The 20,721-nt window shown below is 40.2% G+C and overlaps 1 gene segment (V, D, J or C); it reads right to left on the bottom strand.

The window, feature by feature from the left end:
- Positions 1 to 215: 215 nt before the first annotated feature.
- Positions 216 to 1,995, bottom strand: LOC121102722. The segment is given in 2 exon segments: positions 216 to 1,724; positions 1,848 to 1,995. Coding segments are annotated over 2 exon segments (468 nt in total).
- Positions 1,996 to 20,721: the final 18,726 nt, after the last annotated feature.

The raw sequence follows: 20,721 nt of genomic DNA, 5'->3' as shown, positions 1-20,721 counted from the left end.
CTTTTATGCCTTTTATTAATTTTAACAATAGAAATTTGTGAATATATGAATTATTAAAAGTAATAAAACATTACCTACAGAGGAAAAGCCCTTTTACTACGACTCCCAATTCTGACTCTTTCGTCACTTACTACCCTATTTCTTTGTTCATCTTCACAATTTGGAGTTTGACGTTTCAGATGTTTTATTGAATTTGGATCAAAAGGAAATATATAGTATTTTATTTAGACTTTATTATAATACAAATATGCATTCAGGGTATACCTTTCTGTGACTTCCTTTATCAACACAATAGTAAATCTTATACGTCTTACTCTATTAACCTATATGCATCATTGTTCCATTATATTCCGTACTGTGGATATACTCCCATTAATACATCCTTTCCTCTAGTGATTAAAAGTCAAGATGATTTATTTAATCCAGGAAATACTACACTACAATAAACCTTATTAAATATTCCTCCCATGAGCACATGTTTTTCTAGAACAGAGACTAGGAAGAACGGAAGGAATAAACCATGAGGATAACAGGTGAAAATTACTCTAGTCGGAGGGGAGTCAGGGCCAAAGGGTTGAGGAAGAATGGAGAGAATTCATGTTCTGATTATCTGTGGGCAGTTTTTCCTTTTTCTATTACTTTTCTTAATGCACATTGCAAATGTAATTTATCCACTCATTTAAGGTACTGTTCCTGACAATTTGTCCTGATACAGAAATAGTGTGCGGTTTGCACCATCTCACTTGAGTTTTACTGTCAGAAAGCCAACTGACATATTTAACCGGCCAGGACATGACCTACTTCCTCAAAGTTGTTTCTGCCCCCACCCCTTCATGTTGAATATCAGCCTGTGTCTGCCACCTGATTCACTAGAAAAGAAAGCAGGGCAGAGGTCCCTGGACTCTCTTTTCCATGCTCGGGTACATGTGTTCCTCCTCCTTTCTTCCCTTCCCTTCTTTCTCTACTGAAACCTGGTTTGGGGCTGAAGCTCTCCCGTCACCTCTCCCGCCACACTCTGTCAGGAAGACACTGGACATCACCTTCTCAGACACACCGTGTGTCTCTAAAAGTGTCACAGATACAGCAACACCCACCAGGCTGCCCTGAACAACTTGTGGGGCTGGACGTTCACTGCAAGGATGAGCAAGAGACCCCTTCATTGTTACGTGGTTTTACCTTGAAATCACTTACACCCTCGCTGAGGGACTCTTGGCATCAAACTGTACCTGGTGTCACTAAGGAAGAGCTGGGATTGGGGATGGTTTCTGTGCTCTAGTCCTTTGTATGATTTTTGTTATCAAGCAGACACTGAGGGACAGACAACCACAGACTGAGCTGGAACCACAGTGGCTCAGTCAGAGACACTCAGGATCCAGGCCCCTGTTCTGCTCAGAGTTTGTGCTCAGCTCCCCCTGCAGTCCCCGTCACTGTGTCATTCATAGCACAGTAGTACACAGCTGAATCTGATGCTTGCACTGAGCCTTTCTCCAGGTGGAAGGATTTAGAATCTTTGTCATAGGTGGCTTCAAAACCTTTGTTGCTTCCCTTCTCCTTGTCCCTCAAGGCTTTCAGGAGGAGCTGTGGACCTTTTCCCGGATACTGCACATACCAGAAAAGAGCAAGAGAACCTGACGCTGAGTAAGTACAGTTCAAACTCAAGGAAGCTTCTTCTAAGAGCGTCACTCGGCCTTCCGTCTGGGTCACTGAGTCTCCATGGGTTTGTCCTGAGGAAAGAGAAAAGAGACCTGTGTCACCTTGAGCATAAAGCTCTGGGATAAAATTAGAGTTAAAGGTTTTGCAGACACAATGGAAGAAAGAATCCAAATTTTAAGAGGCATTTTACTTACCAAGCATTAAGAGTACCACAGTCACGAAGCCTGGAGAACACTTCATCTCTGCAGTGTCACCTAAATAATGCTCTTCATTCTTAGCATGAAGAAACCTTGGAGTGACAGAGAAATGAACAGTGGAAGCCCACATTTCACACAGGAAATGAGATTGTGGCAGGAAGCTGCGCCCCCTGGGGGACAGGGACTGATGTGCATGCCTGTTGGCCAGTCCTCCCCAAGTCAGCCAAGTGTTTCATCCCTGACTTCATGAGGCACATGTCAGTCTTCAGGTGCCCTTGGACGTCTGAACAACAGCAGTACTGTCCTCTCAGATCTATTTGTTCTTAAGACATTACCCGATATGGAAGTTCATTAACACAGCATCCCACAGCATTTCCGTAGCTGGAGGTAACAATCTTCTAAGCATCTTACTACAGTGCTTCACATTCTCATGCGTCCATGTGGGCCACCCTGTAACCCAATATTTAGAACCATGACTGTCATTTTTTAAGTACTCACTAAATACTTTTAAATTAAACAAAAATAATGAACAAATGGCCTTTAATTGAATTACCCTATTTACTTGTTCCTAAATTATTAGCATTTGCAAGAAATACTACTTTTTAAGAAAAGCATTCAGAAGAAGTCACACTATCTGATAATCAAACATTGTAATAGTCAAATATTCCTGATTTTTAGAATAATTAAAAAGTGAAATATAAGAATTATAGACAGAAGTAACATCATACATGGAGTCACTGAAACCCTACAGAATGATCTGAGATTCTTATGTTCTCACAGTTTTATTGACTCCAACATAAGGTGACTAGAATATGTGAATTAGTCACCAATACTAATCCTATCCTCCAACCAGGTTTAGCCTCAAGGATGCTTTCTATTACCATCCATCTGACACATTTTGTTGTCAAATATTAATCAAGTAACTTTTTCCAAAAGGTAAGAAATCAGGATTTTCAAGAAAAATTTCTGGAGAGGGACTCATCTTCCATATCCCTGTAAACATTTACTCTAGACACATAAGGAAGCTTAGCTCAGCTGTTTCCTGGAGGCGATTTCCCACACATTCAGGTCGAGGAACATCAGGAGTCCAGAGCCAACGTGGGAAAGGTTTTCCAGGTGCAGAGTGAAGTAAGAAATTCGGGCCTGGATACTGTTTGGTTCATGCACCCCTTCACTTCCCCTTCGTCTTCCAAATCACATTGTCAGAACCTGCCTCATCATTACGCTAGAAAGCAATTTTGGACAAGCCACTACAAATGTCTATTCAGATATGCAGGAACAATGGGAAATAGGCTGTGATAATGCTGGTTGAAAATAAACAGATTAGCACATGGATGAAAAAAGTTCTTATGCATAACTTTAAAAAAAGATAATTTCAGGCCAATGAAAGCCAACAGGAGAAGTAGTTTGCATTTGATGTCACACAAGAAGACTTGCACGTCATTGAGGGAAGATACTGCATAGTAAATTTGGATATTTAACCCTTTATTAATACATAATTTACATAACCATAAACTGCACACAATTAAACAATTCTGTATGATTTGACGTATATAGGTATTTGTGAAGCCATCACCACAATTGAGATAATGAACATATGCATCACCCCAAAACTTCCCTCACATTTCTTTGTAATCCTTCTCTCAACCCTCACCGCCCCCATTTCAGAGAACCCTTCTGTGAATTAGTTTGTATATTTTATACTTTTGTATAAATGGACTCCTATGTGCTCTTTTGTCTGGTTTCTTCTCAGCATAGTTACTTTCCAAACCTTCCATAGTCTTAATTATCAAAACTTCGTTTCTTTTTGCTGCTATGTAGAATCCCGTCACGTGCCTATGAACCAATGTGTTTATTCACCTGCCACTACCCTAAGGATTAGTCCCAGTGGGGCTGTTACAAATAAAGCTGCTATGAACATTTGTGTACAAGATTTTTATAGACATACGCTTTCATTTCTATTGGATCGATTTCTGGGAGTGGAATATGGTAGGTGCACATTTGACTTTGTTAGACCAATTTGTTCTAGTAGCTGTTTTGTAGATTCCCCTGGGTTTTCTGCTCAATTATGCTGGCTGTTAATAAAGGTAAGTTCACTTCACCCTTTCCAAACTGTATGGCTTTTGTTTCTTTTACGTGCCATATTGCATTGGCTGGAACCTCTACATCAATATTAACTACAAGTGCTGAGAGCCGAAACTCTTCCCTTATTTCTGAAATGAAGCAGAAAGCATTTAAGATTTCATCATCAACTATGACACTTGATGTAGGTTTTTGAGTGAGCCCCCTTTTCCTTAAGGAAATTCCCTTCAATTCCTTCTTTGCTAGGAGATTCTCTCAGGAATGGATCTGGGTTTTGTCAAATGCTTTTTTGTACCTATTGAGATACCCTCCTAAATTGCTCATCTGCTATTCTCAATCACTTTGGACACATTATTGATAAATTCTCACAACAAAAGATTAAAGAAGATAGCACTCTCCTATTTTACAAATACTAAAGGAAGGTCAAAAGTATCAAGAACTTGATGACAGAGCTAAGACTTTTGAACACAGAGCTGGATGAGGGCAAAAACATGTTCCTTGTTTTTGCCACTAAAGATTGATGATCGAGAAAATTTGAGAGAGAGCCTGGAGGGTAGCAGAATGACTTCTTCCAAAGCCTTCGAAATATTTTAAGACACTCTTTAACAGGTTCTTTATTATACAAGTGGAACTAAGAAAGAGATTTAAATGTGTGCAGGTTTGGCCCCTTTCCCAAAATTGGAAGGAAAATATATTACGATACCCAAACTGCTATTCAGGAGCTGACCACTGGGTATCGGCTTCACCATTCCAACCAGACCAATTAGTGACCCCTGATCTATGCAATGCGCTGTAGCAAAAGTGACAAACTCTTCTAGGATTTTGTGATTCAGTGATATTGGAGTTCCGTTCATAACTAGTGATCACTCTGTTCCTTGAAACTTGCTTGTGGTAACCCAGTCTATAGCATAGTTGTTCAAGTTCACAAGTATAAATGTTTCTCAAAAATTTAGAAATAGAATTGCCTTACTACCCAGCAGTCCACTTGTGGAATATACTAAAAAATGGAAGGAATTTGTCTATATACCAAAAATATTGAGATGTTGATGAATTCCTGTTTCTACCAAAAGGTGGAAGCAACCCAAAAGTCCATCAACAAATAGGAATGGATAAACAAAATGGGATAGGACAGTATCCAACTTTGAAAAGCAAAGAAATTCAATCACATGCTGAAACAAGGAAGAACCCCGAGGACACTACGTCAAACGAAATGTCACAAAATGACCAATATTGTATCATTGACTTTTACGAGTTATCTAAAGTAGTTAAACTCATGGAAAGAGAAAGCAGAATGGCAGTTTCCAGGGATGGAGGGATGAAGAAATGGAAAGTTACTGTTTAATGAGTACAAATACTCAGTTTTTGAGATGAAAAGAATTCTAGAAATCGATGGTGTTGCTGGTTGAAGAACAGCATAAATGTATTTAATGGTACTGAACTATACACACAAAAAATGTTAAAATGGTAAAAATGAATGTTAAAATGGTAAAATCTGTAATTAAAAAAAAATTTGAGGAGGGGCACCAGGGTGGCTCAGTCAGTTAAGCATCTGCCTTCTGCTCAGGTCATGATCCCAGGGGCCTCATATTCAGCCTGGTGTCAGGCTCCCTGCTCAACATGGAGTCAGCTTCTCCCTCTCCCTCTGCCCTTCCCCCTTCCTCCCTCTGCCCTCTCTCACTCTCAAATAAATAAATAAAAACTTTAACAAAAATTATGGGGAGATTCTTGTTAAGATGTCTACTCTACACATCTGCCTTCCAAGCAAATATATGAGGATGATACAATACAAGACCAATTATTGACCACCCATTACCATCTGAATTTTAAGGCACTGTGGGAATGCGATTAGAGGTGGAAGGAAAGAAACGGAGAGAATGAGGATTTTGGAGTGTGGAACATTAAACAAACAAGAGTGCTGGGAAGTGTGCAAACTGAACCATGTATTGGCAAGAAGCGATTTTTAAAGGTGTGCTGAAGTCAAGGGCAGGAACAAAGAGGAAAATTCACACTCTGCACCTTCACAGTGTCCCCCAAGAGCCCCTAGCTATGAGCATTTGTGGATAAGACAGGTGGGAAGCAGGGAAACGGCCAGTATGCAGACTGAGCACATCTACGCTGGAGGCATTAGTAAGAAGGAATGAACCCTAGTACAAGCTGCATCACAGAGCAGACCCCTAGAAACTAAATGCCAGTACAGATGACTCTGGGAAACAAACAGGGTTTCAGAGGGGAGGGGCATGGGGGGATGCGTTAGCCGGGTGAGGGGTATTCAGGAGAGTATGTACTGCATGGAGCACTGGGTGTTATATGCAAACAATGAATCATGGAACGTTACATCAGAAACTAATGATGTACTGTATGGTGACTAACATAACATAATAAAAAAAAAGATGTCACATGATCATCACTGTATTTCAGCAAAAACAAACACAAAAGCAAACCAAAAAAAAAGAGAGAGAGAGACTCTCAGCACCCAGTCTGGCTTCGCAGGATGGAGAGAAGGCCCTGAAGTTGGTGCTCTGCGGTCCCAGGCAGTAGGAGACAGACACGCCCACCGCGTGAAGGTGTGAAGCCTGACCCTGTCTGGATCTGAGCTACGGGCTCCCTGCGCACTCCGGCTAAACCCTTGCTGCTTCCACTGTGTCTGTGCTCCTCTAAATAGGATCGAGCATTCAAACCTGTAGCAACGGCACCCTCTGTCTCTCTTTAACTGACTTAAGAAGAAATGAACTGATAACATAGACACAGGCTTCCTTCCAACCCCATTGTCAGGCTGGCAGGAAATGGGCCAATCAGGAGTCACGTTGCTTCTGTGGCGCGGGAGCTGGGGGTACAAGGAGCGAGAGAATTGAGCCCATGGTTCTGTTGGGCTGCTGGCCTGATCTCCTTTGTTCTGTGTAATGAACTGAACTTATTTACCATTGGGGTGTCATGGAGACTAGCTCACTACACTAAGTATTCTCTGTGCTCTATTCATCCCTCCTGCTCCCCTCAACCCTTGACAACCACAGTCTTTTATTCCTGCTGGAGTTTTGCCTTCTCCAGAATGTCATAGAATCTGAATCATACCGTCTGTAGCCTTTTCAGATGGGCTGTTTTCACTTAGTAAAATGCATATAAGTTTCCCCTTTCTCTTCATGGCTTTATAGAGCTCTTCTCTTTTTAGCAGCAAATCATATTCCCATGTTTGGATATATCACTATTTATTTAATCATTCGCTTATTGAAAAACATGCAACTTACCTCAAGGTTTTGGCAATTATGAATAAAGCTGCTATAAAACATCTGTGTGTGTGGACATAAGTTTTCAACACCTTTGGGTAAATACTCAGGAAGCCACTGCTGGATCGGACTGTAAGAGTATGTTTAGTTGTATAAGAAACTGCCAAACAGCTTTATTGAAACATCCGCGGAAACACTTTCCTTCTGTAGTAATTTCCCTACAATATTTACTAAGCCCTTTGCTGACATCAAAGCCCCAGCTAGTCCAAAGCAGCCACAGACCCCAGGTGGCCCTGCCCACTGCTCAGCACACATGCCGCCTGCCCTGAACCAGACCCCAAGCCTGTGAGCGCTCCTGCCTGTGTCCTCCTGCCTCACGTGTCTCTCTGCTCAGGCACTTGCTCCTCCCACTCACGGGACTCCCTTAGAAAGGACAAGGACAAAGATAAAATTACTATGAATTTCAAGATAGTGAGGGCCCAGCATTAAACCAAGGGCAGGCTTCCTTGGGAGAGTGGGGGGCTGTGTAACTGCCCAGGTCCCCTGTTCAAAAAGCTGGCTGCTCCCAGCTTTGGGAGTCTGCCCTTTATCTCCATGTGAATTTTCAGGGACCCAGTCTTTCCTGTCAATGCCCTTTCGACAACATAACAACCAGAGCAGGCTGGGATTCCCTGTGTGCTGGAATCCTTACACATGCAAGTTTCAATTTTGGGTTTGGGGTCAGCAGTCTTTGTCTCTGGCTACAACAGAGACGGGTTCTTTTAGGGGAATCCTGGAAGCTCTCTGCTCCCTTTCCCAACCTGGGCAGGATGTTATAAAACTGTGATCTATAGATTCATTCAAAATGCAAGGAAGAGCACGGATTTTCATGGAACACAATGAAAATTTCCGTGAGATCTTCCCACAAGGTGCTATTTAGAAATGACTTAAAAGGATACTATTGTCAGTGATACATGTCAACACATCGTACAAATTGATCAATAGAAATCATTTAGATTTTGTGGTTCTATAGCGAATTCTGTATGAGGTACTCAGAGGGTAAGCTCTTATGTCACCTCAGATTCACTAACTTTGGAATAATATGAGCTCCACCAAGTCACTTTTGCTCTAAAATCCTCCCTTTATTCGTGCATAAAATAAAGTACTTATTTACTGAGTATTATCTTACTGAAATAGAAAATAAATGTAGGAAGACAAGTATAGTGCCCAATCTTCAATAAAATTATTTTACTATATTTGTATTTCCAGGAGTAAAAAGCTGAATCCAGACTTTAAAAATATCATGCACATTGTCTTACATTTCTTTGAAAAAGAACCACCTATATTTAACAAAAAAATATACTCATCTCTACTTGTTGAAAACCATTTATTTTTTTGAGCCTTCTTTACTTGAATAATTTACATTAATTTATATGCTAGTTGCCAGGGGATCTGTTTTCCCAGGGTATTCCATATGATAATCTGTCATGTGTCCAAATGGCTTTTTCTTAGAGCTTTTTAGCTGCAAAGGGCTTACTGGGAAGAAAAAAGGCAAGAAAAGCAAGAAAAGCATCATGTGCTGTTTATGTACTTTAGTTCAAAAGAAATCCATAAATAATTCTTGAGCTTTTTGTTTCAATGGAATAATTTACTAGATGTTCAGAATATATAAGAGTGTAATGGAATATTATTTATCCATAAACAAAGAATGAAATCTTTAAAAAATGAATGAAATCTTGCCATTTAATGACATGGATGGAGCCTGAGAGTATAATGCTGAGGGAAATAAGTCAGCCAGAGAAAGACAAATACCCTATGATTTTACAAATGTGGAATTTAAGAAACAAGCCACACAAGGAAAGGGAAAAGTATATGATAGACAGAGATAAATCAAGAAACAGACTCCTAACTAAACAGAAAAAACTGATGGTTAAGAGGGAGAGGGCTGCGGGATGGGTTCATTGGTGAGGGGACGAAGACTGTCCTTGTCCTGATGAGCCCCAGCTGTTCTGTGGAAGGGCTGAATCACTATTGTACACCCGAAACTACTACAACACTGTACATTAACTAACTGGAAATAAAATTTAAAAAACAAACAAATAAATAAAATATATAAAAGTCAAAAACATACTAGCTTACAGTCTACAGGGGAAGGCAAAAATGTACATAATTATAATAGAGTGAAAGAGCAGGACCCCAAGAGGAGTGAAAACTAAAAACTATGTGACCCCAGAGGAGGGACAAATACGTACAAATCCATCAGGTCGATGGACAAAATCCTACGAAGAAGATAATCATTCTCTCCTTTCCTCTTTTTGGTGACAAGAATTGAGGACAGTATAGATAAACCTTTAGGATGACTTTTATGACTTTTTATTACCTTTAACAATAGGAGAAATTTGTGAATATATGAATTATTAAAGTAATAAAACATTACCTGGACAGTAAAATCCCTTTGACCGTCACTCCCAATTCTGACCCTTTTGTCACTTACTACATTATTTCTTTGTTCATCTTGACAATTTGGAGTCGATGTTTCCAGACGTTTTACTAGATTTGAATCAACAGAAAATATATAGTATTTTATTTAGCCTATATTATAATACAAATACACATTTTGGGTATACCTTTCTGTAACTTCCTTCATAAACTCAATAGTAAATCGTGTAGGTCTTACTATATTAACCCATACACATTCTTTGTTCCATGACATTCCATGCTGTGGATATACGTCCATTTATACATCCTTTCCTCTATTGATTAAAGGCTAAGATGTTTTATTTAATCCAGGAAGTACTGCACTACAATAAGCCTTATTAAGCATTCCTCACATGAGCACATGTTTTACTAGGAACAGAGACTAGGAAGAACTGAAGGAATAGCCATGGGGCCAGCAGATGAAAATTACTCCATGTGGAGGAAAGTCAGGGACAAAGGGCCTGAAGAAGGATGAATGTAATTCATGCTCTGAATATTGGGTTGGAAGGTTTTCATTTTTTATTTTTTTCTTAATGTGCATTGCAACTATAGTTTATCAGCTCATTTCATAAACTCTCTCTGAAATACAGTCCTGTTAGTACAGATAATGTACAGTTTTCTACAACCAGTCACTGAGGTTTTCTAAATATAGTAAATCAGCAAAAGAAAAAGCACACTCAAAGAGAAGCAGTGGTATATACAAGGAAAAAATATTACAGAATAAAATTAGACATAGAAAAAAATGTACACACTTCCACAACACACACACACACACACACACACACACAATTTAAGAATATTGTCATTAAAACAGAAAGACACTACTTTTTCCAAGTCAGCAACGAAAAAGAGAAAATTCTATCAGTACAACAGAAGAGAAAAGAAAGAAAGAAGTATATTCCAAAATACTAGAAATGAATCCAAATATATCAGTAATCAAAACACAGATAAAAGGAAATGATTGAATTGAATCAAAATTTAAAACTATTTCTCCATATTGCTGAAGACATAATCCTAAAAGGAGACAACCAAGAAAGGTGAGCAGATGGGATGGGATTTTCCTGCGGCCCAGGGTACAAAGTCTAAAGCCCCCTCCTCACCCGCGACAGCCACCACAGCCACCAGAGAGATCCCAAAGGAGTGTCAGTTCAGCCAAAGAGGCAGTCAAAAGGTGTCTAATAGAACATCTAGCTAGCAAACTAAGCTAACGCCTACAATAGGAAGATCTACTTAAAAAAAAAAAAAGAGGTTAAAAACCAAATGAAACTAAATACTCGGCACAGTAAGGGGAACAATCAACAGCATCAAGTCATCCTACGGAATGAGAGAGAATATTTGCAAACCACATATATGATAAGGGGTTAATATGCAAACTGTGTAAGGAACTCCTACCGTAATAGTTTTTAAAACAAAACTAATAAGCCAATTAAAAACGAATAAGCCAATATTCCAGTCCAAGGACTAGAATAGAGAGTTCCTTAAGAAGACATTCAAATAGCCAACAAGTATGTGAGCAAACACTCAATGTCACTGATTATCAGGAAAATGCCAATCAAACCCCATGAAATACAACCTCACACAGTCATGCAGATATGGGAAAATGGACCATCCTATTAAGGATTTCGGTTTTGAATATGTTGGTATTAACCACAACTTAACAGTGACAGATAAAAGCACATGCTTTAAACATGTATCATTTTCTAGTTCCTTTAAAAAAAAAAGACTTATTTATTCATTTGAGAGAGAGAAAGAGAGCTTGAGAAAGATCATGAGCAGGGGGAGGGGCAGAGGGAGAAGTAGACCCCCCACCGAGCAGGGAGCCCAATGGGGGACTGGATCCCAGGACCCTGGGATCACCACCCAAGTGGAAGACAGATGCTTAACTGACTGAGGCACCCAGGGCCTCCTAGTTCCTTTTTAATGGTGACTCTCTCAATGTACTTGCCACTGCTTTTACAATAACTTCTGGTATCATCCATAAGTTATACATTTCAGAAAATTGATGGCTATTATCAAAAACACAAAATGTAGGTGTTGTCAAGGATGTGAAGAGACTGCAGCACTTGCACATTGTTGGTGGGAATGCACAATGCTGTAACCATGGAAAGCAGTAGAGAGGATCTTCAAAAAGTTCAAAACAGAACTACCATAGGATCCAGTAATCCCACTGCTGAGTACACATCAAAAAGAATTGAAATCAGGATCTCAAAGAGATACTAAGCACTCCTATGCTCATTGCAGCGCTGTTCACGATAGCCAAGATGGGGAAACTACATGAATGTCTAACAACAGATGAATGGATAAAGAAAATGTGGTATGTACATGAATGGATTACTATTCAGCCTTAAAAAGAAAAAAAGGATATCCTACAATATGCAACCACATGGGTGACTCTTGAGGACATTATGCTAACTGAAATAAGCCAGTCACAGAAAGACAAGCAGTGCAAGATTCCATTCTAATATGGTATCTAAAATAGTCAAATTAGTTACTAATCCAGCAAGGTGAAAACAAGAGAGTTCCTGTGCAGCACTGTACCCATAACCAATGATCATGCATTGTACACAAAATTTTAGGAGGCACTATCTCATGGTAACTGTTCTTTACATGATACAAATGAATTTTTTAAAAAAATGAATAAAACGCCACAACACTAACACCACAAATGCGGGTTTCAGAACCTTAGAAGTAGCCCAAGTAAAACCAACAAATGTCACTAACATAGTAATTAGTGAAAGTGTCATGTGCACACACTGAAAAGACAGCTCATAAACTGGGAGCACTCAAACCAAAGCATGGAATGAAGCTCAGGGGTATATCGTTAGAAAACAGCTAAGAGTGAGGCAGTGAGTGTCTGTTCTTCATGGCGATTGGCTATAATATCAGAAATGTTGTACATTATATCAGAAATTAGTCAGTGGGTACCTCACACCAAACTTCAGAAACAGTTCGGTTTTCACTAATGATTTTCAGAGGCACAGCAAAAAATGATACAGGTCAAGGTAGTCTGGCCAAATAAACTAAATTAAGCTTTATTTCTAGAACTAAACTGGTTTTGTCTAGCCAGGGAATTTTCAGGTCTGGTCTCTTTCTTCTTTATTTTAACACCGGCAAGATGTCCAGCAACAGGAAAACTCCACATGGCTGACGGGAGCGCCCAGTGGTTGTGCCACATTGGAACACAAGCGTAGTTTCTTACACAACTAAACAAACTCCTACCGTATGATCTAGCAATGACAATCTTTAGTGTTTACCCAAATGGCTGTGTACTTCTGCCTACACAAAAATTTGAACAAAAATGTTTATGGCAACTTTATCCATGATTGCCGAACCATGAAAGCAACCACAATGTCCTCAGTAGAAGAAAGGGTAAGTAAACTACGGTACAGCCTGATTAAGGGAATCTTTTTCAGTGCTAAAGAGAAATGAGCTATCAAGCCATGGAGAGACGTGGAGGAAACTTACATGCATATTTCTAAGTGAAAGAAGCCAATCTGAAAAGGCTGTATTCTGTTTGATACCCACTATAGGACATTCTGGAAAAGGCAAAACTATGGAGACAGTAAAAGATCAGTGGTTGCCAGGGGTTAAGAGGGAGGAACTGAAACACTTCTCTAAGTAAAGGAAAGTTGAACTGGTGAGCAAAAATCAAAAAGCTTAGTACTATGCAAGATGTGGGGAAGTTTTTTATGTGCTCTTCTCAATTCCTCAAAGACCAACAGCCAATTTTCTCCTGGGTTTAAAAGTGATCATTTCTTCTTATAAAGAGCCGTGGACGCATGGCTATTCTGTGTCTTAGAAATTTTCTTTCTTGGTCCTCTTATTTTACTTTCTTCCACATCAAAACCCTCAACACACTCACACTTGCACACAAGGGAACACGCACACATGCACGCACACATGCACACACACACACACACACACACACACACACACACACACACAGGGCTCAGGCACCAATGCGGCAGCACCATCTTCCTCAATTACCCAAAAGTATGTGGTGCTTCTTTTCCCTGACCCTTTCCCGAGGGCACAGCACACACCAAGGTGCTTCCACACCAGCCCCGGGTTTCTCCTTGTCTAGTCTTTTATACAAGTTTGCCGCTCTCCATGCACAGCTCATTTTCTAAAATTGGTTGGTGTCACTGTCTGCTGATAGTTTCTTTCCTCTTCCTCCTTCTGTTTGCAGCTTTCTGCTCTTTCAGATGTCTTCACCATCTTTTTTAATAGAGTTTTAGAGAAATTAAGAGATAAATGTGTATTATTAATCTCCAAAGGTTTTTTTTGGGGGGGGATTTATTTTTAAGTAATCTCAACACACGACATCATGCTCAAACTTACAACTCTGAGATCCAGGGTTGCAGCTCTACTGAAAGAGCCAGCCAGGTCCCCCCAGTTTACCACATTTACCCAACTATCTGAGAATAATGCTTATTATACACCCTTTTGAATTATTTAGAGTGCATTTTGACGTGCATTTAAATTTATAGAACTTTGAAAAATTTATCTTTAACCAATTAAACATCAGTTTAAATGAAGAATATATAACCAATATATAAGGAAATGTATTAATATTCTGATGATAGCTCATTGATAAAACCGACTGATAAGGGGATAATAATTAAAGAAGATCACAAGGCACCTGGGTGGCTTAGTCAGATAACCGATTGATACTTGATTTCAGCTCACGTATGATCTCAGTGTCCTGAGATCCAGAACCATGTCAGGCTCTGTGCTCAGTGAGGAGTCTGCAGCAGATTCTCTCTCCCTTTCCCTCTGTTCCTCCCCATCTACCCACACTCTCACTGGCTCATGCTCTCACTCTAAAAAGAAATTACCAAGTCCTTAAAAAGTATTTAAAGCATTAAAGAGATTGCAATAATTTTGGCAAATTTTGGCAGTGCGAATAGACATTGCTTTTTCTATTATTTTTTGTACAACTTCACTGACTCCCATATATTCTCACAAACCCATGATTTGTGGCTCTCTGTGAGAGGCTGTAAAGCAGGAGTTAGAGAAATCTATAGGATTTCCACCCCAGTGTAACCTATCTATCTATATTGTTAGGAAACATCAGTGCAAGAGCATTTTCTCTCACCATATTGCCTGGGCACTGAAAAAAAATCTCACTTGAGTTCTTACTGTCAGAAAGTCAAGTGACCTATTTCACTGGTCAGGACATGACCCACTTCCTCCATTCTGTTTCTGCCCCCACCCCTTCATGTTGAATATCAGCCTGTGTCTGCCAGCTGATTTACTAGAAAAGAAAGCAGGGCAGAGGTCCCCGGACTCTCTTTTCCTTGCTCGGGTACATGTGTTCCTCCTCCTTTCTTCCCTTCCCCTCTTTCTCTACTAAAACCTGGTTTGGGGCTGAAGCTCTCCTGTCACATCTCCTGCCACACTCTGTCAGGAAGACACTGGACATCACCACCTTCTCAGACACACCGTGTGTCTCTAAAAGTGTCACAGATACAGCAACACCCACCAGGGTGCCCTGAACAACTTGTGGGGCTGGACGTTCACTACAAGGATGAGCAAGAGACCCCTTCATTGTTAGTGGTTTTACCTTGAAATCACTTACGCCCTGGCTGAGGGACTCTTGGCATCAAACTGTCCTCAGTGTCCCTAAGGAACAGCTGGGGTTAAGGATGTTACTTCTGGTTCCTACACTCTCTACGTCTCTAAGATTGTGTATCAAGCAGACACTGGGGTACAAACAACCACAGACTGAGCTGGAACCAGAGTGGCTCAGTCAAAGACGCTCAGCATCTAGGCCCCTGTTCTGCTCAGAGTTTGCGCTCAGCTCCCCCTGCAGTCCCCGTCACTGTGTCATTCATGGCACAGTAGTACACAGCTGAATCTGACACTTGCACTGAGCCTTTCTCCAGGTGGAAGGATTTGGATTTGCTGTCAAAGGTGGCTTCAAAACCGTTGTTACTTTTCTTCTCCTGGTCCCTCGAGGCCTTCAGGAGGAGCTGTGGACCTTCACCAGGATACTGGACATACCAGAAAAGAGTGGGGGACCCTATTGTTGAATAAGTACAATTCATAGTCAAAGAAGCCTCTTCTAAGAGGGTCACTTGGCCTTCAGTCTGGGTCACTGAGTCTCCATGGGTTTGTCCTGAGGAAAGAGAAAAGAGACCTGTGTCACCTTGGGCATAAAGCTCTGGGATAAAATTAGAGTTAAAGGTTTTGCAGACACAATGGAAGAAAGAATCCAAGTTTTAAGAGGCATTTTACTTACCAAGCATTAAGAGTACCACAGTCAGGAAGCCTGGAGAACACTTCATCTCTGCAGTGTCACCTAAATAATGTTCTTCTTTCTTACCATGAAGAAACCTTGGAGTGACAGAGAAATGATCAGTGCAAGCCCACATTTCACACAGGAAATGTGATTGTGGTAGGAAGCTTCGCCCCCTGGTGGACGGGGACTGAAGTGCGTGCGTGTTGGTCAGAATCTTCCCCAAGTCACCATGTGTTTCATCCCTCACTTCATGAGGCACATGTGAGTCTTCAGGTGCCCCTGGAATGCTGAACAACAGAAATCATGTCCTCTCAGGTCTATTCGTTCCTAAGACACTACTGATATGGAAGCTCTTTAACACAGAATTGCAGGGTGTTTCTGTAGCTGGGAGGGTAACAATCTTCTAAGCATCTTACTACAGTGCTTCATATTCTCATGTGCCATGTGGGCCAGCCTGTAACCCACTGACTGCCAGGAAAGGGGGTAGGAGTTGAACATGGAAAAAAGTAATAAGAAGTCAAGTCATTGCTGAGTGATTCTGTGTTTTTCTACACTGTACACCAATATTTAGAACAATGACTGTCATTTTTTATGTACTCACTAAATATGTGTCAAGTTTAACAAAAATAATGAACAACAGCATTTATTTGAAATACAGTATTTACTGGGTCTTAAAATAATATCAATCGTAAGGAATATTATCTTTTTATTAAAAGCTTTTAGGAAAAAAAGCACAGTATTTGATAGTCAGATATTTTCATAGTCATATATTCTTAATTTTCAGAATCATTAAAAAGTGAAAAATAGGAATTATAGACAGAGAAAACACCATACAAGAAGTTGTCAAATCCCTAGAGAATGACCTGAGACTCATCTTATGTTCTCACTGTTTTGTTGACGCCAACATAAGATGACTAGTATTGTGAATCAGCCAACAAATACTAATGGTGCACTCTTAGCAGGTCGTAGCCTCAAGCATGCTTTCCATTAAAATCCGTCTGTCACATTTTGTTACCAAGATTTAGAAAAATAATAATCCCCACAAAGTAAGAAATCAGGATTAGCAGGATAAAGTTGTGGAGGGGGACACATCTTCTGTAAAGCCCTGTAAACATTTATCTCTAGACACAGAGACGGAAGCTTAGCTCAGGCTGTTTCCCGGTGGCCACTCTCCACAGAAAGATATCAAGGAGGTTCACGAATCCAGAGCCAACACAGGAAGTCTCCCACATGCAGAGGGAAGTAAGAAATTCTGGCCTGGATACTGTTTGGGGTCACACACGCCTTCCCTTCCCCTCCACCTTTCAAATCACATTGTCAGTCCTGCCACAAAACTATGCTAGGAAGGAATTTGGGACAATCCCCTACAAACTAGTGTTCAGATACACATGGAGAATCCCAAAGAGGTTGGGATGATAATGGTTGAAAATAAATAGGGGGCGATTGGTGGCTCAGGTGGTTGAGCCTCGTGCTCTTGGTTTTGACTGGGGTCATGATCTCAGGGTTGTTGGTTGAGCCCCTCATGCAGTTGTACGCTTCTCAGGAGTCTCACCCTTTCTCTTTTCCTCTCTCTCTCTCCTCCTCCCCCCACTCGTGCTTCTCTCTCTCTCTCTCTAATAAGTAAATAAATAAAATATTTTTAAAAAGAAAAAAAGAAAATAAACAGTATAGCACATGGATGCAGAAGTCGTTATCTGTAACTTTAAAAAGAAAAGAACCTTCAGGCCAATGAAGGCCTACAGAGAAATATTTTGAATTTTGGTTCACACAAGAAGACTTGCACACCAGTGAGCGAAGATATAGCAGAGTAAATCTGGATATTTAATGGCTTTTCTTAACACATAATTTATATAACAATAAAATGCACCAAATTAAACAATTCTCTAAGGTTTGCCACATGTATGTATTTGTGAAGCCCTCACCACATTTGAGATAATGAACATACGCATCGCCCTAAATGTTACCTCTCTGAGGTAATGTAATCCTTCTCTCAGCCCTCACCACTCCCATTTCTAGGGAACGTTTCTGTCATGAATTAGTCTACATAATTTATAACTTTGTATAAATGGAATCATATGTACTCTTTTGTCTAGCTTCTTCCGGCATAACTGTTTTGAGAGTCTTGCATAGGCATAACTGTCAAGAGTTTGTTTCTCTCTGTTGCTGTGTGGTATCCCAACACGTGCCTATAAAACACTTTGTCTATTCACCTGTTGATGAACATACCGATTAGTCCCAGTGGGGCTCTTACAAACAAAACTGCTATGAACATTTGCATATAAAATTTCTCTACAGACATATGCTTTCATTTCTCTTGGGTCCATATCTGGGAGTACAATGGCTGGATCATATGGTAGGCGTACATTTGACTTGCTTAAACCAATATGTTCTAGTAGGTCTTTTTTGTAGGTTCCCTTGCATTTTCTGCTCAAATACGCTCTCTGTTAATAAAGATAAGTTCACTTCTTCCCTTCCAAACTGTATGGATTTTGTTTCTTCTACTTGCCTTTGACATTGGCTCGAATCTCTACTTCAATATTAAACACAACTGGCTGGGAGCCAAAATTCTTCCCTTATTTCTGAAACTGAGGAGAAAGCAGTTAAGCTTTCACCATCAAGTATGACATTTGATGTAGATTTTTCTGAAGCCCTTTTCTAAGCTGAGGAAATTCCCTTCAATTCTATCTAATTTGCTGGGAGTTTTAATCAGGAATGGATCTGAATTTTGTCAAATGCTTTTTCTGTACCTACTGAGATTAACCCCCCTAAACTGCTCATCTGCTACTTGTCAATCTCTCTGGGTATATTATTGATAAATTGTCACAATAAAATATTAAAGAAGATACACTCTCCCATTTTCCCAATGATGAAACAAAGCTCAACAGTATCAAGAAAGTTCATGCAGAGCTAATAGTTTAGAACACAGAGCTGGATGATACCAAAAGCCTATTCCCTCTTTTTGACACTAGAGATTGTCAAATTTCAGAGACAGACTAGCAGGTAGCAAATGACTTCTTCCTATGCTTTGGAAATATTTTAAGAGTGTCTTTTATAGGTTCTTTATTTATGCAAATGGAACTAATAAAGTAGAATTAAATAATAGCAGGTTTGGATCTTTTACCAAAAGAGGAAAGAAAACATATTATACTGGATGCCCAAACTGCTATTCAGCAGCTGACCAAGGGTAGTGGCTTCACGATTCCGCCCAGACCAGTTATTCACACCCAAAATACACAATGTACTGTAGCAAGAGTGACAAACTCTTCCAGAATTTTGTGATTCACCGATATACTGGTGCCCCTTTCATGATTAGTGGTCACTCTGTTTCTCTGTTCCTAGAAACTTGCTTGTGGTAACACAGTCTAGAGCATAGCTCTTCCAATTAACCAGTATAAATGTGTCTAATTTTTTTAAAAATAGAATTGCCTTATGACCCAGCAATCTAGTTATGATATATACTCAAACATTGAAAGAATCTGGATATTTACCATAAATATTGAGACGTTTTTGAATTCCTGTTTCTATCAAAACATGGAAGCAACCCAAAAGTCCAACAACAGATAGGAATGGATAAACAAAATGTGGTATGATATACACTGGAATATTATTCAACCTTAAAAAGCAAAGAAATTCTGACACGTGATGCAAGTGGGTGCATCCTGAGGACTTTATGTCAAAGGAAGTATCAAAAAATGACCAATACTACATAATTCCACTTCTACGAGGTCTAAAGTAGTTAAAATCATGGAAAGATAGGCAAAACAGTAGTTCTCAAGGACTTGAGGAATGGAGAAAAGGAGACTTATGGTTTAATGAGTACAAATATTCAAGATGACAAGAACGCTAGAAGTGGATGGTGGTGCTGTTTGAACAATGTAAATGTATTCGTAACACTGAACAGTACCGTCAAAAAATGAAAATGCTCAAATGGTAAAAATGAATGTGAAAAAGGTACAATTTATAATTTAAAAAATTTGAGGATATACTTAAGATTTCTACTCTACAAATCTGCCTCACAAACAAATATAAGAGGGTGTTACAAGACCAATTATTAACCATTCATTACCATCCAATTTTATTTTATTTATTTTTTAAGACTTTATTTATTTATTTGACAGAGAGAGAGAGAGGCAGCAAGAGAGGGAACACAAGCAGGGGGAGTGTGCAAGGGAGAAGCAGGCTCCCAGTGGAGGAGCCTGATGTGGGGCTCGATCCCAGGACCTTGGTATCACGCCCTGAGCCAAAGGCAGACGCTTAACAACTGAGCCACCCAGGTGCCCCTAATTTTAAGGCACTGAGTAAAGGGGGGTAGACGTGGAAGGAGGGAAATGAAGAGAATGAGGATTTTGGAGTGTGGAACATTGATCAAACAAAGAGGGCTTGGACATATGCAAACTGAGTCACATGTTGGCAAAAAAAAAATGCCTTTGAAGGAGTGTTGAAGAGAAGCAGGAACTCACAAAAGGGAAAATTCACACTCTGCTCCTTCACAGGGTCCACCTAGAGCCCCTAGTTATGATCCTTTGCGGATAAGACGGGTGGGAAGCAGGTCAAACTCCTGTATGCAAACTGCGGACACCCATGCTGGGGGTGTTAATAAGACGGAGTGAACACAGAGCAGGTCCCTTAGAAATTAACATGAGTACAGATGACTCACAGCCAACAAACCTAATTACACGAACCACTAAACACACAACACTCTGTCCCTCACCCACACATCATCGCACCCTGCGACCTGCCACCAACGCACTCCGGGCAGCAAGAGGGAGCTTCTGTAAGCGGCTAGTGAGCATGTGCAGAAAGCAGCCCATCTCCTGGATCTGGAGAAACCACGCAGACTCAGTCAGCACCAGCCTGGAGAAAGCCA

This window comes from Ursus maritimus, unplaced genomic scaffold (assembly GCF_017311325.1).
Source record: "Ursus maritimus isolate PB19 unplaced genomic scaffold, ASM1731132v1 scaffold_144, whole genome shotgun sequence".
Taxonomy (NCBI): domain Eukaryota; kingdom Metazoa; phylum Chordata; class Mammalia; order Carnivora; family Ursidae; genus Ursus; species Ursus maritimus.
This window is presented reverse-complemented; position numbering and strand designations above follow the sequence as displayed.